Source organism: Sardina pilchardus, chromosome 12 (assembly GCF_963854185.1).
Source record: "Sardina pilchardus chromosome 12, fSarPil1.1, whole genome shotgun sequence".
In the NCBI taxonomy this organism is placed as follows: domain Eukaryota; kingdom Metazoa; phylum Chordata; class Actinopteri; order Clupeiformes; family Clupeidae; genus Sardina; species Sardina pilchardus.
The window spans coordinates 7,701,242-7,723,287 of record NC_085005.1 but is presented as its reverse complement, the minus strand read 5'-3'; the positions used below and the strand labels follow the sequence as shown (position 1 = coordinate 7,723,287).

General features: G+C 43.6%; 1 protein-coding gene across 1 annotated transcript in view; it reads left to right on the top strand.

Moving 5' to 3' along the window:
- LOC134097872 (synapse differentiation-inducing gene protein 1-like) overlaps window positions 1-20,534 on the top strand; it is a 21,474-nt gene extending 940 nt beyond the window's left edge. The window contains exons 2-3 of the mRNA XM_062550823.1: window positions 10,837-10,974; window positions 16,878-20,534. Coding sequence (XP_062406807.1) covers window positions 10,837-10,974; window positions 16,878-17,036 — 297 coding nt within the window. The 3' untranslated portion in view covers window positions 17,037-20,534. The remainder of the gene's footprint in view (window positions 1-10,836; window positions 10,975-16,877) is intronic.
- The last annotated feature ends 1,512 nt before the right edge of the window (window positions 20,535-22,046 follow it).

Here is a 22,046-nt window from a genome sequence, read left to right as displayed (position 1 = left end):
AGAGAGTGAGAGAGAGAAACAGAGAGTGAGAGAGAGCTGATGAAATCATCTATCAGCAGTGCAGAGCAGTGCATGAAGAGTGTGACAGGTGCCCTTAAAGACTGCCGCCTCCATTCCCAGGTGAAGCTCCAAGGCGTGGCTCTCTTCAGCTTTATAGAGTACACCACTTTGTGAAGATGTTGACATTACCTCTCTATTTCTCTTCACTGTATTTCAATGAGCCAGAATTTGTTGTTGTGCTAAAATCACTCCAGCACTCTCAGGCACAAATGTGAGATTTAAAAAGATTAGTTCTTAACGTACCGTTATGAAACATTCATTTAAAACTGAGACTGACTCACAAGGCTCGTTTTGAAATGTTTGATAGTTAGGCTGATTTTTCCAAACAGCAGAGGGGAGAGATGTTCTCATCAACACATTTACTATTCCAAGATCAACAACAAAATGTCTGTGTAAACAGATGCTGAACAACAAAATGGTCTCTGAACTGTGAAAATCCAATCTTAGTCAGTCAGCAAGACAGTTCGAATCAATTCGAATATGTTGCATTTTAATCCAGAGAGACACATTTTTAATCTGCTTCAGATGTTGGAAATACTGTATGACATGGCAAATATAAATACGTATGATAGCTCAACTATGCCAGTAGATCATAGCAGCTATTCTGCAGTAAACAAGCTCTTAAAACAAACACATTTCTTGGCAGCAATACTTTCAAAGCACCTGGTCAAAGAACAACTAACCATTCAGCCAGTCATTTTCCAAAGCATAATATTTTTTCATTAGCATCCGGTCCAGTAGCTGCAGTCTTTCATTCAATCCATACTGAAATGGTCAGTTCGGGTGTAGATCATTATCACCAATGTTAATTAGGCATAGCTAAATTGATTAAAACAGACAGAAATGGAAATAACAATTATGGGCAGCTGATCGTTAAGGAGCAAAGTGCTTTGAAAACAAGGGCCATAAAGCAACTGGAGTTTATCAAGCTCGTTATTCGGACTAACGCAAAAGCCATAGCCACACTTTCACAGCTCTGCAGTGTTATGAGCCTCACTAAAGTTTTCACTAAAAGCAGTGTTATATTTTTTTAAAAAGCACTTGTTATTTACAGTACGTGATTGTATGCTGACACTGTATTTTCAGAGAGACCCAACGTCTGAGTGGGCATTTAGTAGAATACATTTTTACTTTGAGGGTTCATATTGATCCGAGTAGGGTATGATATTGACATTGCATTGACAAAAGTAAGAAACCTGTGACCTCACCTGAGGGATGGCATGCGTTTATAAAAATCCACTGAAGTCTTTAAGGGCAGAAAGTAAAAATCACTGGTCACTGGTATCCTAAAACAATATTGTCTGCAAGAAAAGATATGGAATTGATTTTTCTTTCTTTTTTTTAATGTGTGGATGGCTTTTGGCTTCCACACGACTGTATTGGCAAGCGAGCTGGTTCCAGGTGGTGTTTGGAACCACTGCAAGAAGAAAATGTAGCATGTTTTATTTATTCTGCTCTGCTGGTAGAATATTTGGTAAGGTGACAGATACACTCTTACAGTAAAACAAATACATTGGAGACACAAACTGTGCTGTTCCTCTCTGGACACATAGATGTGTTAAAAACAATGCAAGCTGTGTTGTTTTCAACACAGTCGTTTTAAGAGTATATAGACCAAGTATATTGCTTAAAATCTTTACCTGAGTGGAGGGATACATTTGTTCAAAAAGATGAAGAAATAGAATGATTCCAAGGCAAGGGGAAAAAAAAGAAAAATGGTGATGATAATGTTCAAGGCTTACTATGCACAGACTCAGAGTAACTTTTATATATAGGGCTATATTGTAAAATGCTATATATTGTATAGTATGTAGCCTTTAAAAATGTCTTTAGAGTTAGTAATGCAGTACTTTGGAAGACAAGTGGTACTAAGGACAGCGCTCAGGGTCATGGTGTCTCGCCACAGCCATTAAACAGGCTCTAAACCTAACATGCACTGTTAATCACAGCTGGATTGTTGTACGGTTGAATTCCTAGTTGTGTGTGTCTGTGTAAACTCTACACAATGAAACAGCTGGGGAAAGACCACTGTGTAACAGAGTCCCTCTAAACAGCATCCCTCTTTTGCCTGGCAGTTCGTTGGTGGTTAAACACACTATTACTTCTTTTCTGTGTGTAAAGTGCTGCAGTGGCTAGGCCTGTGCTATGAATGTTGAAGAGGTTGCTGCTCTTCTATGCAATTGAAGTATACAGTGCTATTTATTTTTATTTATTTATTAATTTATTTTTAAATCAGTGCCAGTGTTTTGAAGACAGAACTGGTAAATAGTGTTAACATCTACTGGAATGTTACTGTTCACATTATAATCCGATTTTGTTTTGCAGTAGCACCACTTTTATTTACTGCAACTTAAGGTGCTCTAAGTGATGCTGGGTAGTGTAATGTTAACAAGACAGAGAGCTAGCTCGCCCCTCGCTCCTCTCCCTCTCCTGCAACTGAAACCCTCCTGAACGCGCATCTCATTGGTGAATGGCTGGAAATGTTTGTTATGTCTCAAGGTCCAGGCTGCACCAGGCTGTTTTGGTTGCTGTTTTTGGAGCCTGGGCTGTCTACAGAGACTGGTTGGTTTTTTTACAGTGTATTTTTAGAATAGGCAACTAGCGGATTGTGAGGAGATGTTTGCTGTATGTTACAGGCTTTCACACACATGTACAGCATCATGAATGTTCAAAAACATATTGATGAAGTGTGTGTGTGTGTGTGCGTGTGCGTGTGCGTGTGCGTGTGCGTGTGCGTGTGTGTGTGCGTGTGTGTGTGTGTCATGTGTGTAGTGCTTTTGGTCTAGCCTCTGTTCTGCTTCCTCTTTGCTGACGCCTGTGCTTGTGCCACGCGGCTCCGCTTTTGTCAGCTTGATTGTACTGCAACTCTGAGAGGCAGCCACTTCCAGCCTCATCTAATGGGACTGACAGACAAATGGCCTTTGTGTTTTTCTTTTTGGAGATACATGATGTAAAAAAAAAGCTGTTTTATCTCTGTAAACCCTAATTTAGGACTCTTGTCTTCTCTCCTCACATCCTCTACTTTTCTGAGGGGAGTGGAGGAGGAGGGAGGGAAGGAAGGAAGGGGTAGTGATAAAAAAAACCAAGAACATTATTCTGAAGGGAGGAGAAAAGAGCTAGAACATTCTCTGAGGACAGAGTATAGTACCCTGTCAGAGAGCTGGGGGAAAAATATAATTGTGCCTTTTTCATTTTGGTGGAGTTTATTAGTGTAATCCAAATTATGGTATTTCAGAGTCCCTCTTCGCTGTTCAATAGCTGTCATTGTCGGCCTCCTCCTTGATTCCATTTCCCATTTGATTAATAACCGGGTGATGATAGGACATGATATGGGAGATAATGGCTTCCATCAGTCTGCCCAATATGGTTTTCATTTCTTTGACATAAAGTAGTAAGGCTTTAGTGAGGCTGTTATTCTTGTCAGGGCATGCATGTTAGTAGCCTACTGAAATTACTAGTAATTTTTTCCTTTTTCAAATGTCACATTGACTATTTTATACTCAAAGAAATGCCATGTGACCAGTTGTAGATGCAACATTTTCTTTGGTGAGAAGCCATTGCCAACATTGCACACTAGGATCAAAACCAGGCTGCAAATAAAGACTATGATTCATCATTCTTCTTTAGTCATTGTTTTGTTGGTTAGTTTCGTAAAGGACATATTTTATTATATTTTTCAAGGTTCACAACGTATTTACTGAAAATCGTCTCTTATTAATGTTACAAAGAAATAAGAAGACTGATGGAGGAACAAGTTGCAAAGAGACAACCTCGAAGAACTAGAAAGAATGAACTAGAAAGACGCTTTATTTTCCATTAATATAATTGCATGCAACAACATGTTCACTGGCCTAACTAATTACAGTAATTGACAATTGCATTAGATTGTAGATATTTTGAAAGTTGATCGTTTAGTAGATTATTTTGGTAATTGTAGTTGATTAATTGTTGAACAGTTGGTTGTTGCAACCGTAGATCCAAATCTCGAAAGGTTTAAAGTTCCCTTTGATCTCTCAGATGAAAGTATTTGTGGTTCTATTTTTCACTTTCAGAATTCACCAAATACTCTTTTTGTATACCCTTATGTGGTTCCATGAAGCTTTCATAATGATAGATGCCCCTTGTTTATGTTTTGTCAATAATCCTTTTATTGCTCGTAAGAAGTGATTGAGAGTTACAAGTCCCCTGTGCATAGGTACTCTAGTTAATGTGAGATGGTCACAACAATAACTAATACAATGCTGCGCAATGCTTTGTGACACTTCAAGCTTAATAGGCTTATACGGGAACATCATATGCTTTATGAACACAGTCATGAGTATATAGTTATATACTGTATACTCATACCAATAATTATGGGGCTTTATTATTGATATTACCCCTTATGAATGTGTTGATGTAGTGTTATATGAACTTGGTTCATAGAAAGTGTTACTCTGAATATTACATGTAAGGAGCTATGAATATACCTGAATGGTAAAGGCTTGTACTCAGCTGGGAAATCTAGTCTGATCTTCTTCTTCATATTCCCATATATATATAGCGCTTGGGCAATATCATGCTAATAGCTAGTGCTGTACATTCATTGTCTTTCCAAAGGGCAGTTTTACATTAGATTAGATTAGATTCAGCTTTATTGATACTAAAATGACCTTACTGTACTATAACTGACCCAAGGCAGATGGGTTGGGCCCTTGAGTCGTGGATCTGTCCAAGGTTTCTTCCTGCTGTATATGTATCTCCAATTCAAGGGAGTTTTTTCCTCCCCACAAACCGTCTCAAAGCATTCAACATGTTTAGTTGCAGTTGCAAGGATTTAGAACGTCGCGGCTCATCTCGTCTCATCGGGAGTCTTTGGTCTGAACCCTACTTAAGAGCAGTAAGAATAGTGAGTGCAGGATGAATATAAAGAGCAGTAGAATATTGAACTACTGTATGTACAGTATGTATGTAATTACAGTATGTATGTTTATAGATAGATGAGAAGAACACTATAGGCGGGACAGGGTGGTGAAATTGTCCGCACATTGTCTTCCTCCTTGTTGTCCCTGTCAAGGTTGCCATGGTCTTGGACACCTCAACAAGCACACGCAAGGATATATGGGGGAGGGGCTTTACATGTTGACTAGGGTGGTATACCTCTAAAAGTCTCATAGGAATGTTCCTTTACATGTTGACTAGGATGGTATACCTCTAAAAGTCTCATGGGAATGTTTCTCCATTCTCTACAACATTGGACAAGAAGCCAATTACTTTGTGGCAGAATTCATATTGTGATTGGATCTGGTATCCAGGGGGCAGATCCATTGTTTACAGCAGGGGAGTTTGCAGAGCAGGGTGACATTCTGTGCTCCGTAGAGAGGAACTAAGGAAATGTATGACATCTTTCCTGCTTGTAGGCCCCCTACTCAGTATTGTACCATGCTAAAAGCCCTGCATCCGGTGGGTAAGCTGAGAATGTTTGGATTGCTGAAAGCTTGGTGAAAGAGTATTTCCCCTTGGCATTCTACTGCTTACCATTTCTCCCACTGCAGATGCTGTATTGCAGAATTGGGAGTAATGATTTGTGATGACAGTCATTGAATTGAAATCTAAGCTGATGAATTGCCTTCAGAAGAGTAATGCAAAATTCAAGTAGGCCTATCGTAAATATGGCATAAATCAGTTTATTCAGAAATACAAATAAGCAAATAAACACTCGCTATGTAATGCTTAACTTTGAGGCTTGCACACACACACACACACACACAACAAACACACACACACACACACACACACACACACACACACACACACACACACACACACACACACACACACACACAGACACACACACACACACACACACACACACACACACACACACACACACACACACACACACACACAAACACACACACACACACACACACACACACACACACACACACACATACACACACAAAAAAAGTGAAGAGACTTCTGTTGAAGAAAAGAAAAAGTTTGCTAGCCCTCTGATCTCGGGCAGGCGGAGCTTTAAAACACCTACGGTTCCTTCTTTGCGGATGCCGGTCTTTTGATAAAAACGCTGCTGCCGCCGCGCATGAGAAATGTCTGTGGCAGTCGCTTACACTGGATTTAGCTAAAGCCTCCTAAAAGACAGACGGAGGAGCCAGAAATCAATGCAGAGACAGACACTGGACCAGGTGCGCCCAAGACGAAATCCTGCCAAGAATACTGTTTTGAAAAATGGTGGTTCAAATATATGTCTTTTTTTTTTGGTTTTCTTTTTAAATCTTGGCTAAGTGTCTGCCAGAGCCAAGTGTGTGTGCGCTCGCACAAGGCCTTTCAGTCTTTGTTACTGTCTGCTTGCCGGCCTGTTTGTCTGTCAGTCTGGAAGTCGGTCTCTGTTTGTCTGACTATCTGTCTTCCGCCCCACAAGTCTTTCTGTCTGTCTGATTCTGCCCTAACGTCGTGAATGTCTCGCCGTTCCCTCCCTGCCTATCTGTCTCCGTGCCTTGAAATGTTTCCAGCGGTCGGCATCATTTCTAAGTCCGACCACGGATTCTGTCAGGCCCCCTGGGAAGCAGCGCCACCTCTGACAGCCTTGTCCTCCCAGCCCCTCCGGCTTCTCTTACTCCGACTGAATCACCCGACACAAAGACACACCACCACCACCAGCACCACCACGGCAAAGCACTCCTCTTTCTTATCCTCCTCCTCCTCCTGCTCCCTCTCTTCCTGAGTTTTCTCTGAGTCCGCGCCAATTGCTCGGAGCGTTCATTAGCTACACGTGTAGCATTACCAAGCATGACATTCTCCGACGCTGACTCGGAATGACTAATGCTCGTTCTCGTTTTATTTATTTATTTGTTTTTTTATCCGGCGGGCGTGTCGGACCACGCTCCTTAATGAAAACCCCTGCTGCCGGGTAATCAATTACTCTCTAAATTATTTAGACCTGTGAAGCCCCATGTAGGACCAGTGAAGCTGATCTCATTAAGGCCTCCAGCGTAGACCCAGGGGGACGTGTTCTGTCCCTGGTGACCAGGCTGTTTGCTCGCTGTTGAGCCACTGAAGGCAGATTAAGTCTTTAAGAGATTTTTTTGCTGAAATGCAGAAGTTACAGTAAGTTTCAGCAATGATGGGGATAGCAGCATGCATAAATCAACGGTTTACATTATAAATGATCATTATAGCGCGGCATAACGAAATATTTATCAAGCGACCTAGTGACATGCAGCATCTGTCTTCCAGATTAGACCTGTCCTGAAACACCTGGGGATAGTGGGCTGCATTACTTGGAGCAAGATATTCATAAGCTTTTGTGGGACAAACATTTTCCAGGATGATTTTGAACCGTGCATGACGATGGTCTGAACTCAGGTTTCACACACCTCTCATCCCAGCCAGTGGTGTCATCTGTGATTGAAAATTTGCTAGAGTTTGACTTCATTTTCAGTTGACCGTACTGACAGATGTACTCCAGTTGAACTTCCAGGTTTCTAATCTCTTCATTTTTACTTTTTTTTAATCCTCCCCTATGTATGTGTGTGTGTGTCTGTGTGTGTGTGTGTGTGTGTGTGTGTGTGTGTGAGAGAGAGAGAGAGAGAGAGAGAGAAAGAGAGTACAAAAAGCCAATTTCCTATTAGCAGTCCATCTGTGTTTTGCCCTTGACCTTTGAAGTTGAGTGGAAACAACCCCCTGATCATCAGCGGCCATGTTTTCCAGACTTGTACCCACCCTCTACCTGATGGAGTACCCCTGCATGGTCCTTGAGCACAGGTCATGTCACGCTGCTCTGAGGGCATTTGGTTGTGTGTGTGTCTGTATGTGTGTGTGTGTGTGTGTGTATGTGTGTGAGAGAGAGAGAGAGTGTGTGTGTGTGTGTGTGTGTGTGTGTGTGTTTTGGAGGGCTGTTGTGTAAATCACAGCGGTTTATTAACAGCTCAACAAGCCTGCAGCTTTTATATGGGACTGGCTTGCGTCGGCGCGTTAATCAAAGCAGCGGGTGAGTTATGACCCACCTGCTGCCTGTCTTGTGCAGCACTCCGCACACCTGACATGGAATACCTGAGAACGCTCGGCACCATGAGACGAAGAGAGAGAGAGAGCGAGAAAGAAAGGAACAGAAGAGAAGAGAGAGAAAGATATAGAAAAGAGGAGGAAGAAGAGGAAGAGAGGAGAGGTGGGGCCATCTTCTTTCGCCGGCCCTCCAGCAACACGGCCTGCTCAGAGATGCACGAGCGCGAGTTCACGCGGTTCGCCTTCGCTCCGCACAGCTGGGCCGGTGACGGGGGCGCGACCGCGCTCGTGACGCTCGTGTCACGGCCACTTGCCCCCGTTTCTGTCCGACCATAATTGCTTCGGAGAGCGTTCACCTGGCACCTGTTTATGACACGCCCGGCGCGCGCGCGGGCCGCGTGCGGCGTGCCACTCGGGGGCAGACCCGGGTAATGCCGGCGGAAAATTGCCTCTCTGGGCCCTTCTCCAGCGGGAGTGCCCATTTGCATGCGTTGAGCTGGGCCTCCCTGGAGGAGAGCTTGGCTGCGGAGACAGAGAGAGAGAGAGAGAGAGAGAGAGAGAGAGAGAGAGAGAGAGAAGAGAGAGAGAGAGAGAGAGAGAGAGAGAAAGAAGAGAGGCTGTGGCAGCCAATAGATCCCCGCACTCTGTGTTTTGTGCTGGAAGCAGTTCACTTCGGCCACCCATATCTGCAGTGATGGGGGGTCCATCTCCTGAAAGTGGATCCTCCATCTGTGTGTGTGTGTGTGTGTGTGTGTGTGTGCTTGTTATTTCATCATAACGATCTACCTCTCACACTGTGTGTGTCTCTATGGGGTTTTGCATGCTATATGTTTGTCTGAATTATTCATACTCATAATCTATAGCTGAACCAGTATACCCCCTGTGTGTGTGCATGAGTGCGTGAATAAGGAGAGAGAGAGATTGAGAAAGAAAGAGAGAAAGAGAAAGAAAGAAAGAAAGAGAGAAAAACATTGAGAGAGAGTGTGTGTGTGTGTGTGTGTGGACCTATATTGGGAAGAAAGGAGCACCCCCCAAGAAGGTACTCATGCTCGGAGACATTTATAATCATAATCCATACTTATGCTGATACACATGATTCAACACAGTGGCCTTTTTCTCCATTACGAGATGACACTAATCCGCTCCTTGACAAATGTGACATTCAAAGCAAATAAATGAATCATACGGCTGCGCCCAGATCAGTACGGGGAGATGCAGGAGCGGAAGGTTGAGCGTGAAGGTGGGCACCCAAGCATGAGCCTGACGGTCACGTGAGGCCTCTATATCTGTGCCTGCGCCAATGTCAATACACATGTATCGATCATCCGGAGATATGAGTGGCGTGATGAAATGTGATTAGAACAATGACAGACATGACAATGACGTGTGTGTGTGCATGCGTGTGTGTGTGTGTGTGTGTGTGTGTGTGTGTGTATGTGTGTGAGTCTGTGTGTGTGTGTGGAGTGAGACGTCGGTCGGTGTGCAGACGGTGAGACAGGTAGACTCATCTCCCCCATGCTGCGAAGGCAATTTGGCAACATAAATTACACGCTCCACTTCCTGTTTCTCCCTGACACGCAGGGGACAGATGAAACCCATCCATTAATCCATCACTCCCTGTCACAGAGCTCCCAGGGGAAGGAGGGCGGTGGGGGGGGGGGGGGGGTAGCAGGTCGACGCTCCCCCCGGGACACGCACACGGAGGTCGGGGAGCAGCGGTGGCGGTGGCTGTGTATGCGGCGGTGGTGGTGGTGACAGGGACCGTGAGGGTGGATCATCACCTGAACTATCTGACATCAGACAGGCCCGGGAGCAGGGCTTATCGAGGAGGAGCCAGTGCCACAGGCTCAGAGCTGGCGGATAGGGCTGGGGGTGGGGGTGGGGGTGGTGTGGTGTGGTGTGGTGTGGTGGGGGTGATGGAGAGGGGTTATCAGTTTGCCGCCACCGCCGCCAGCTGAGTCTCCATTGCATAAGCACTCTGTGGATTAGGGAAATCGCTACATAATGCTATAATGTAATGATTATCAGTCAAAGAGAAGAAAAGAGGATAGGAGGGGATTTTTTGGGGCATGGGCCCCTTTTTTTTTGCTTGTGTCGGGGTGAGGCTGCTGGCGAGCTGATATTGGAATGTGATATGGAATATGGAATTATGTGATTAGGTAACATAATTCCATATCCAGTGAGGTTTCATTATTCAAGTCTAGTGAGGGGAGTGAAGAGTGAGTTATGGTTTAGAATAAAAAAAAAAACATACTCAATGTTTTTTTATTTCTACATAATACACAGCAGCTCAAACAGCAAAGTGTTTGAAAGTCTCTTTTCATCTCAGTGTTGTCATTATTTCCCCAGCTTCCCTCCTCACTCTCCTTCTCTCTCGGAAATAAAATCTCATATCTTGTTCCATTTCAAATGCAGAGATATTGTTTTTCAGATGGAAGGAGGTATGGCGGGATCCCTATCCCTCACCTGGGATGATGCAGACTTATTGCCGTGATGTGTTGTTTGAATTCTGATGCGCTGTTTGTTCGCATCGTATCTCTCGGTTTTCTATTTTACATTTCCTCAAAGATTTGTGTTTGTTTGGGTATGTGTGTGTGTGTGTATGTGTGTGTGTGTGTCTGTCTGTGTGTATGTTTGTGTCTATCTGTGTGTGTCTGCCCCCCCCCCCCCCCCCCCCACGGTGTCAGTATCTCTGGAAGCCAAGATTATGCAATAGCGAGCGGATCTCCCTCGGAGTCCTAAATGTAATCTCTCCTCTGGCCTTTCCCGCAGACGGACTGCTCCAGCGAGAGCGAGAGCGAGGACAACTTCATGGTGACCCCGCCGCGCGATCACCTGGGCCTGGCCATCTTCTCCATGCTCTGCTGCTTCTGGCCCCTGGGCATCGCCGCCTTCTACTTCTCCCAGGGGGTACGTATGTGTGTGTACGCAACACCGCGTTGCCACGGCAACCCCGGGCGAAAAAAAAAAAAAAACCTGCCAGCCCCGGTCGGGACCATCAGTCATGTAGTGGCTACAGCTCACTTTGTTCTCCTGTATGTGTGGGGGAGAGTGCCAATAGACAGACATGAGGCAGAGTCGCTCTCTCAATATAGCTCCAGCGTCATTCTCAGCCAGGCGATGAGTTAATTAACCGATTTAATTGCACAAGATCAATAATGTATACGAACGCGTATGGTTCAGAACGTTCGTTTACATTGGCATTTAATCACTGTAGCTGATGTCTGATGTTGGGTAGAAACAATATTTCACCCACTGGCACTGGTGTCATTTTCAGCTACCGCAAGTACGTAGGTGTTTGTAGATTGTTTTAATGAAACGGTCACAACAGACAGCATTGTGAGGAGAATTAACAGTGTTGTGAAATGTGTAGCCGTCTTGATTGAGGCTCTGGGTGGTTTATCGGAAAACCTGTCAAGTGAGTATTTTACAGGAAAATTGCCAATGTTCCAGTCTGGTAATGGGATATGGGCAGAATTTGATTACACGGCATGCAACATTTATTTATATTCAAGTGCATTTTGACAAGATAGTTTCAGGGTTTTTTAGTATTAGTTCTACCTGACCAAGTAACAGTGCACCCTATCCTCTGGGCTCAATCAATGTCCTATCAGTGAGCTAACAAATACAATCTACTAAAACTGAGGGCCTTCATTTAAAGGGTGGGCAAAATGAAAAGTCTATAATATATATTATATAAATAACTCATTTATTAACAACGCAAAAATCTATTTCCTAATATTTTGTCTATATATGAGCAAGATCCTATCCTTCGACATAACAAACGATAATTAGTTCATGCATGAAACTTAGTGTATCTGCCTATCATTTAAATGGAGGCCCTAAATTACTTTTCTGCACATACAGTAACTGTTTGTTGGAGAAAGAAAAATGTATTGAAAATGTGTACCTTTGTCTGTAGTCTATGAGTATGCAAATGCACAATAATAACAACGGTGCTCATTCCAGCTGGACAGAACCCTTAATCCAATAAGTGACTCTGTCTGCCAATACAGACCTGTCTTCCTGTCAGTCATTATCCAACACCACAGGCACCTCCATTTACATCACTGTCTCTTCTTCAAATATTCATCATCTTCTCATCTTCTCGCTCTCTGTCTGCATGCAAAAACACTGTCATATTTCAATTGATCGACTGCATTTTAGAACAACGCTGTCCATTCTCATTGTGATTTGCGCCACATACTCAGATGAGTGGATTACTTTCACCGTCATTGAGGCGCCGCCTCTTTCGGAGACGAAAACAAACTCTCGTTTCGGCACTAAATATTGTCTTATCATTGCTTTCTGGCTCTGTCAGGCGGAGGCACCCAGTGAATTATCTTGTCAGAAACTAATTCAATTCTCTCTGAATAATTATGAAAATGATGGCCTCGTCTAGAGACGCCTGACGCCTTCGCCAATCTGCCCCATTGCACCACGCAACAGCGAGCCTGTCACAGGAGCAGGAGGGGAAATAACGAGAAGTTTCAGTTGTGTCTAACCTACAGCGGTAATCTTACCACGCCACACCATCCCCAGTTTTACATGAAGCAGCAATTAGCAGCATCTCAGTGGGTAAAATTGCCCTTTTATCTATGTGAATGAATGTGTGCGTGTGTGTGTGTGTGTGCCTACGTGTGTGTGTGTCTGTGTGTGTGTATTGAATCTTGAGTTTTTTAATTACCAACCCGCCCCACCTCCTATCAAGCCTCCTCCCATTTGTGCTCCTACCTGATACGCCTCATTCATCCTTGTCTCTGTGAACCAGCAATCACCTCCCTGAGGAAAATGACTTCTACTTAAGAGGCTCCCCTACAGGCTAAACGTGCTTGAACTCACCAAGGAGTGGACTCCGAGGGGGGCTGAAATGATCATAGATGTCCAAGGTGTTTTCTCTGTGATTAGAGACGTCTTGCAGTTTTCCTAGAACCACCAGACAAGTATGGCCCTTTTAGGTTAACATGATGTATTTGATACTGTAGTTTTGACATGGATATGTATTACAGGCCATAGAGTGTGTGTATTCTTTGTGCTGACAGAAAGGACAGAACAGTCTTCACACATACTCAGATGAGCCATTCATCATTAGATTATTACTGCTATTTTGTGTGTGGTGTTTGGGTAGGGTTGATGGAGATTCATTTGTGCTTGTGGAGCTTGCGTGCTGAAGGATTTTGCAATTTACCCCTGGTGAAAAATGAGTTAAATCCATCACCAGATGCACCAGATATCTCAGAAACGCTGCTAATTTAGACTAAGTTAATGAGGTATGAGGTAAGAGGCCGGCCCATAGGAGCTGCATCCAATAAGCCATATGTCTTGGTTGGCACAAGCGCACAGACTGGCCCCCTCTCATGACACATCGCACAGTCCTTTAGCCATCTAAAGGTGCAGTTGCACAAAACAAAGGAGCAACCGCTTCATGTGTGTGTGTGTGTGTGTGTGTTGGCATGTCCCCACCGCCCGTTATTGCCTGTCACATGGCGAGGGAGCAAAAATCAATAGCGTTTTCCCAGGGATTAGGGGGGGTCAGCTGCAGCGACGGAGAGAGGGGGGCGGGTCCCGTCCCGAGACCCCCGCGGTGAATGATGGCCTGTTGAGGCGACCGGCAGGCGCGAGGCAGCACTAAAGCTGCTCACTGCTCACGTCACGCGAACAACTCAACTCCAGTCTCACCGTTTCCACCCACACATACACATATTGGATTACGTGCGTGTGTGTGTGTGTGTGTGTGTGTGTGTGTGTGTGTGTGTGTGTGTGTGTGTGTGTGTGTGTGTGTGTGTGTGTGTGTGTGTGTGTATGTGTGTGTGTGTGTGTGTGTGTGTGTACAAGTGTGCAGCAGTGTTGATGAACACACATGACACGAGAAACCAGTGTATGTGCTGTACTCTCTTATTCAGCGCAACACTCTCCGCACATGTCATCCTCACGCATATATTGTACTAACATGAATAATTCCATCAACATTTCCTACAGACTAGGCTAATAAACAGATGCTTCCAGTGCTGCATGTGTTATATAAATATTACTTCTCCATTCAAGATACAGTGTAAGTAGGGCAGAAGCATACACTCCATATGTAAACAAAACACCAACATATATATTTATTATACCGATATATATATATATATATTTATTTTGTCTGATATAATACACAAGGGGCACAGTGTAAGCTAATGGCTTCTTCAGCCGTAGAAAATGGGCTCCTCCTGCCATCTGCCTTAGAGCCCACTGAGTCCATAGGCAGCCGCTCAGTGTTAGCGCTGATTTGGAAATGACTGTGAAGGATCGCCGTCTGGGCTGGTGCCAAAATCTGAAATCAGAATGAATGGCTTCTCCTAATTTGTCTTGAACCAGCAAGAGGGAATGTGCTGCATGGGACTTGAGTCAGTGCCATTTCTCCATCCGTCCTCTTGTCTCTTTTGATTGACTTAGCCGTAATTCGACATCTAAGGAGAGTCTTATAGATTCCATTTCTCATAATTACGATGGTCTCACCCACACTTGGGCTGTTGTGCTTTAGTTCTCTCTCCGTCTCTCCAGGCGTGATTTTCGCTCGAGAGCTCTTTATTCGTTTCTTTCTCTTTTCTGTCATCTGTCTTCTCTGTTTCTTGCTCTTTCCTCGCCTACTCCATGGTTCGTTTCTTTCTCCTTTCTGTCATCTTTCTTCTCTGTTTCTCTCTCTCTCTCTTTCTTTACCTCCTCCATGATTCCAGTGTCCTCAGCTCTCATTTGTGTGTCCACTCTCATCACTCTTTTTCTCCATGACTCTGGGCTTCAACTGGCTCTCTGTCCTGGGCGTTTCTCCTCCTCTCACACTCCTCTACCTTTCACTCCCTCACCGTTCCTCTCCAACAGTTCTCCCCCGTCGTCTCCTCTCTCTCTCTCTCTCTCTCTCTCTTTCCCTCTGTCTCCCTCGCTCTCTCTTTCCCTCTGTCTCTCTTACTCACTCTCTCTCTATCTCATTCTCTGTCAGCTGTGAAATCCCCCCCTTTCTCTTGGGAGCAAGCATCACGCCATGACTTAATTATTCATCTGAACTGGAGAAATGGATTGATTAAACAATTACAAGCCACTTAATAGACGCCACCATTAAAAGGAATTAAGGTCTCAAAGCAGCTCCCCCTTTAGAATCAAATGCCCTTCAGCAGAGCCCATGTACGGGATGAGAGTTCTTTGGGGATTGCCATGATTAAATAAAGCTGTTCGTTGCCATATCAAGACGCATTCTTCTTTTTACCCCTTCTGTGCTCAGAGCTCTTCTCTATTTCTTTTGAAGAGCTTGAGAGGTTTGTGATTCAAGTTAAAAAGAGGCAGTTTTTTTTTACTTTAAATACCAGTTCTAGAGATAATTTCCCCAGTGGGCTGAAGTGATGAGTTCTACTGGCATTGTTACAATATGCTCTTTGTTGCCATGGTAAGAATTAGTTAGCTTTTTCCACCTCGTGTTTTTAAATTTGCATCAATGTGTTTCTGACCATCCTGCATTGCTGCACTTCAGATGAAAGCTGGAGGAAAATAAGGCGTTCAATATATATAAAAAACAATACTTCTCATGAAAAGTCAAAATTGAAAAAAATGTCAACTTTGTGTTCTGGTGTGATGTTGAAGCCTAGTGTCAAAGACCTGCTAGGTGTTGCACCTTTTTCCCTGACCAAAGCTGATAGACTGAATCCATACGGGATGTGGAGCAGTCACCGAACAGCGCACCGGAACAAAAGAAATTACAGTTGCTCCAGAGGGGGAAAGAACCTCCGATAGATGTGGCAACGCTGTGATTCATGAGGAAATGGCAGCTGGTGTTTATACCACCAGCAAAATGTGTGCACCTTTTTGGTCAAACTCTGGAAGTGTCATTTGTGAAAGTTCTCTCAACATCAAAAGTTACTAGAATAGTCTGACTAGATATTAATGTTTTTTTTTTTAATTTCAAATTGACACCATCTTTTAATATGTTTACATTCAGCATTCACCAAATTTACCACATTATTTATTCACCATCCAATCTTCCAGAGGAAACATTGAACAAGCAAGAGATACTCTATCCCCCCACCAAAAAAAAAGATTCTGTCTGATTGATGCTTAGAGGCAAGCCTCTCTTCACAGTGACAACCTGACGAAAAGTTGCCCGTTGGCTTTCCTCGCTACACAAACCAACAAATAGAAAAGAGAGAGAGAGAGATAGAGAGCTCTTGAACAAAAGCTTGGAATGAGAAAAGGGGGAAATGTATTTCATTGTTGCCTCTCCTCTCCTTCAAGGCTGTGTAATCTTTTCTGGACTGTCCCTTTCCATTTGTCTCACGTTATAAAAGTGTTCCATTAAATCAACACGGCCATCGTCTCCCCTAAATGAAATTGCTTTAAAAGTTGATGATGCGCAAATGTTCCACCTCCACAGCATTTATGTTTTTTCTCTCTCTCTCTCTCTCTCTCCTTCCTTCCTTTTCTCTCGTTTCCATGTGATGCACAACGCTCGCCTCTGAGTAGCTGCATAGCACTTCATTGTGCTGCCGCAGACCATGTTGATGTACCATTCAAATTTTCCCTGCCGCCATCCTCCACACTCGCGCTCCTCTCCACCCCCACCCCCACCCCCCCTCCAGCTCTGCTCCATACGGCCCTGATCGACATAAAAATAGAGCAAGATGTACAGCAGCTCTGGCAGTTGCTGCTGCATAGAAGGAAAGGATAGAAACTGTATTATTCTCAGAGTTCTTTCTCATGGTTCCCCCCTTTATAAACTCCATGTCTTTCTCTCTGTGTGTGTCTCTATTCTGCTGTTTCCCTCTCTCTTTCTGTCCTTTGTCCAGACCAGCAAAGCTGTCACCAAGGGAGACTTCTCGCTGGCCAGCATCGCCTCCAGACGGGCTCTATTCCTGGCCGCTCTGTCCATCACCATCGGCACAGGTGTGTATGTCGGCGTGGTGGTGGCCCTCATCGCCTACCTGTCCAAGCCGGGACACATATAGCACCTCCTGGGGGCCCCCCCCAGACCCCCCTCAGAGAGCCCACAGGACTACATTTCCCACAATTCCTCTTTCCTTTGAACTTGTCAGAACATCTCCGGTACATTCTTCCCCCCTCAAGACAACCCCTTACTAACGATCGAGCGACGATGGAAGAGTGAAGAGAGGTTCACATATACTGAGAAAAAAAAGAGGGGAAAAGAGTAAGAAATATTTGGAAGGAAGCCTGTGGAGAGATTTGCCTCAGTGGAGAATGAGGTGTCAGAAGCCTCGGAATGTGTCTGGAATCAAACCGCTTCAGCATCTCCCATGATCCTTTGAGCCTTGTGATGTGGGACGTTTATCATCTGGGGTGTTGTTCTGAGATGAGAATGGAAGATGAGAGAGAGAGAAAAAGCCCAGTTTCGTAAAAAAAAAGACCATTTCAGTGGCTCTGAGAAAAACAACACCCGAAAAGTACAAGGGTAGAATGTTTACCCACCTATTTCAGTGTCAGTAGCTTGGCTTTTTGACAAAGTGAATTGTCATGTGACTATCCTGAAATTGAACTTTACTCAGCCCCCTTGCAAATGCATCCTTTGGACAGAGCTGTAAGGGAAAGGACCCCAGTACTATTGGCTTCACTTACCAGGGATACATCGGCCCTTCTCTCTGCCCTTTAGTATGGTACTTAGAATGAGGCAATGCTGAATGCATTGATGTGGACATTTTCTTGGACACACCCTATAGGAAGACGGACGAGAAACTGTGACAGCCGCTATGGGGTTTCTGGGGTTGGCTTCTAAATGGACAAAGTTGGCATGGAGATAGTGAAGCGACTCCAATTCTGACTTTACTTATTAATGTACATGTTACTTTTTGGCTGTTTTTCTTTTAAGCAAGACTCTTCTGATGACCAGTAATGAGAAGTGAACCTGGCATCAAACCATGGCTTTTTTTCCCCCCAGCTTAGTTTTTTGTCATTGGCGTGTTCCAAGAAAGGGTCACTGTTTGATGGGTGGAAAAGAATTTCTGAGAAATACATCTGTTATTTTCCTTTAGTGTCCTTGCCTTGTATTTCTCCATTGTACTGCCAGGGCCTTGAGGTATTACTGTTGACTGCAGATCACCACAGATGCTACAAATCGTGAATGTCAGGAAAAGGAGTCAGGGATGTGGATTTGGATGTCGCATTTACATTCACGTTACGTTCAGTTTGTTGTTTTCTCAACCAGGTGAGACTCAGTGTTGAATGATTTGCACCAAATACAAATCTCGACATCCCCAGACATGTGTACCATGCAGTACGGACATGACTAAACTCAGGTGCTCAACTGGGTTGTCTTTCACCGACACGAGGCCCAGATGACAGTAATGGTTTAATATGGAAGAAATGGCATGACGCGGTTGTAAGACGCTGTCGGCACCTGAAACGTTGCGTTTCCACAGGTCTCAACGGACAGGGAAATAAATGAGCCCCCAAAAATAGCATGTCGACTGCTCTAAGACATGAAACGTATGATTGAAGGGATTAATAATGCATCGCATGTCTTCAGGGGAGCGTGAGAGGCCTATGCCCGAGCTCGCGAGGCCCAATTTGTCACTCACGGACTGACTGACTTCATGCGAACAGTACACACACACGCTAAGTGTTTCAACTGGTCTAATCATCCAAGTTTTTTTTTTTTAAAGAAAAACTTGGACAGACCACATCAGCTGCATAAACATCTAACCAGATCATCGAACATGTAAACATGTAGCCTTTCCAAAATGTTCCCTACTTCACCATATCCTGAAAAGAGAGAGTTTTGAGGATGTTTACCTTTTTAAACTGTATCTGTAGTCACCTGTATAGCATTGCAAATGTACAGTAGGTGGTGGTTCAGAATTGTGCTTTTCCCCTGTTGAGTATTTATCTGTATGGAGCACCAATTCAGCACAGCGGCAATATTTAGCTCATGACCGGCTTTAATCACGGTCTTGGCAACCAGCCCTGATTGAACTAAATTAGCATTTGGAGATCCATGATGGGGGAATATGTATTAGAAATCTATTTGTTGGATAACATGGATGGCTGGGAACCAGCCAGCTGTTTGAACAAAATGTCTGTTTGGACTAAAATTATCAGAACCGATCACACCCATGTGCCCAACAGTAAACGGCAGAACCTCAACACCCTTGTCTCCACTCTCATATTAAAGGTCTCAAAGTACCACGACCAAGCTTCATCGGAAACGATTTAATTGCTCAACAAAGTATCTGCACAACTACATGCACTCCTTACAAGTATGGCTCCACAATTTTCCCTCTATCCTTGAGGATCGAGACGGTACAATGAGGACTACCTTGTCTAGAGCTGTGCGATGGGCAGATAGACAGCATGACGGTAACACACTTACAGATTTACTCGTCCGTGTACTTCATGCATTAGTCATGCAGGACCTGACATTTATGACTCACAATTAGCTTTTCCCCATAATGGCTTTTTTCCCATTGTTGTTGAGAGAGGAGAGAGAGAGTGAGTCTCTCAAGAACATAGCCTGAAATAGCTACGGATAAATAGATTGTACAAACCAGCCACTTCATTCTGCTGCTGTGGTCTGGGTTTGCGCAAGCTCGCTGAAGTCTGCCCAGGTAATGTAAAATGGCTTGATTGCAGTCAGTAATGAGGAAGATTAATGGTGACCCATCACCATTTTGCATTAAAATGCAAGGTAATTGGTTTACATGAAAAGGTGAATCTCATGCATTTCCAGAGGAGTAATTGTTCTGTGTGACTGGTCATCGTTGACATCGCTCGATAGCACCATTATGGCCCATTGATTTCTCCAGATCAGTCTTTTCTCCAAACACCAAGTGACATACTTATTAGGTGGTGAGACAACAGGCAAAAAAAGTCATTATTTTGTGTGTGCGTGTGTGTGAGAGAGAGAGTGTGCGTGTGCGCACGTGCGTTAGTGAGTGTATACGTTTTGCTTAATTTAGTCGTTAATGAAGTGCTCTTCAGTCACTCCCCTCCTACCATTGTCTTTGGGTCCGATCACCTTTTCGTCCCCTTTGTTACCATAGCACCCTGGAGCCACCAGCACTCCTCCATTTTGTGTGTCAGTGCTTGCACTTGTTATGACCAACACTGTAATTATACAGAGTGTATTTCCGTTTGAACCTTTTTCTGTGTTTTTCACGCAAATGGCTAATACAATTGGCTTTGTGTTTTTGTTGAGTGTTATCGATATTATGTATTTTTTTATTATCGTTTGTTGGGTTCTTTTTCTGGTTTGGTGGTTAACCGGTATTGTTCCCATGTTGCGTGATCATGAAGATGTTTTGAAGGATTGTTCTGTGTTATCAGACAAGCTGAAGTTAATCTCAGACAGGGGAATGGAGAATTTGTTGTACCATCAAAGTATTGTGTAATTGTTTTATTTATTTAATTTTCATCAGCCAATGTTCTACATCTTATGTAACTACAGAGTGTAAATATTGCAAATAAAGGCGAGGGACATGCTGTGTGCAATAATGAAAAAAGGAAGATTTGGCTTTCATTCTGAAATGTAAGATTTTTCTTCCCCAGCTCCGTGGTATGGTCCCAAAACAGCAGGAGTATTCAACAATTGTCTTTTCACTTAATACCAACTTTTATTTTAAGCCATCTATCACTTTATTCCTCAATACCCTATCACCCCCCATTGAAATCAAAGCGCATTTTTGTTTGGTTAATTATAACATAATAGTCATATGTGTAAGACTATATCAAACTGAGGATTTCTCTTCTAAGCCTTCACAGGCTGTCTCTCTTCAGCTCTCCATCATCATCATCATCATCATCATCATCATCATCATCATCATTTTACATTGGGAACTGACAAAGCCAATGAAAGATCTGACATGAAGAATTCTAAAGCCACTGTCTTGCAGTACTTCTTGTTCCTGTAGGAGCTGATGCGTTTCTGTTTCTCTCTCTCTCTCTCTCTCTCTCTCTCTCTCTCTATCTAACTCTCTCAAACACACACACACACTCACTCTCATCTTTCGCACACATGTACACACAAATACACTTTCTCAGCATGCCATTGCCCTTTCGGGTTCTGCTGCAGACATATCACTTGTACAGCCTAATGTATTATGAAATTTGAAACCATGAATATGCTTACCAAAGGCTGCTCTTTCTGGGGTCCCAAGACGTCTAGATTAATTCATTTAGTCAACACTTTTATCCTAAGAAGCTCAGTAGCTAACGTAGACCTGCTCGGGGAATGCAAATATTGTTCCAGTCCATGTAATCCCACTGAGAATTAAAAAAAAAAAAAAAAAACACAGGAACTGTACTGTGTGCGCTCTGCAAAGGTAATCTCTGGCTCATTGCAGTTCATTTCAAATGCTGGTTCACTTTCTTTTTTACATGCCTTCAAGGTGGTGCAATATCTTCAAGTGTAATGTTATACTTCAGACTTGTACTACGTCCTACTCAGTGTTTATTTGTAGTTGTTGTTTACACTAATCTAAGTAGCTAAGATCTTTGTTGTACTTTCTTTGGACAAGCCGTGTTTGACTACCCCATACAACCATTAACAAAATCATCTTTTAAAAACACAAATTCTCTAAAACCGGTTTAGCATTTATATCCCCCTAGCCACCACTATTAATTAGTCTATTGAGTAGGCTACTAGTTTGGGAAACATTCCTACATCATTTTTCCACAAGAGGCTGAAGTTACCTCTTTGCTAAATAAATTTCACTTAATCTGTAGAATTGTAGGCCTGTCTCCTTTCTTCCCTTTTTGTCAAATATTCTGAACTTGGACCCCTCCAATGTCCTTTTTAACACCACTTGCATAGATCATCCACTCTCATGGTTTTGACTAATATAAATATTAATCCATTTTAGTTCATCTTCATTGACCCCAACTAAAACGTGGGTGTTATCTTGAGGTCTTCTGGGCACCAAATCTATAATATTGGGAAGATCAGAGCCTGTATGCCACACAACCTCTCGTGCTACGGTAGGCTACCTCTAGTTATTCTTAAACTAGAC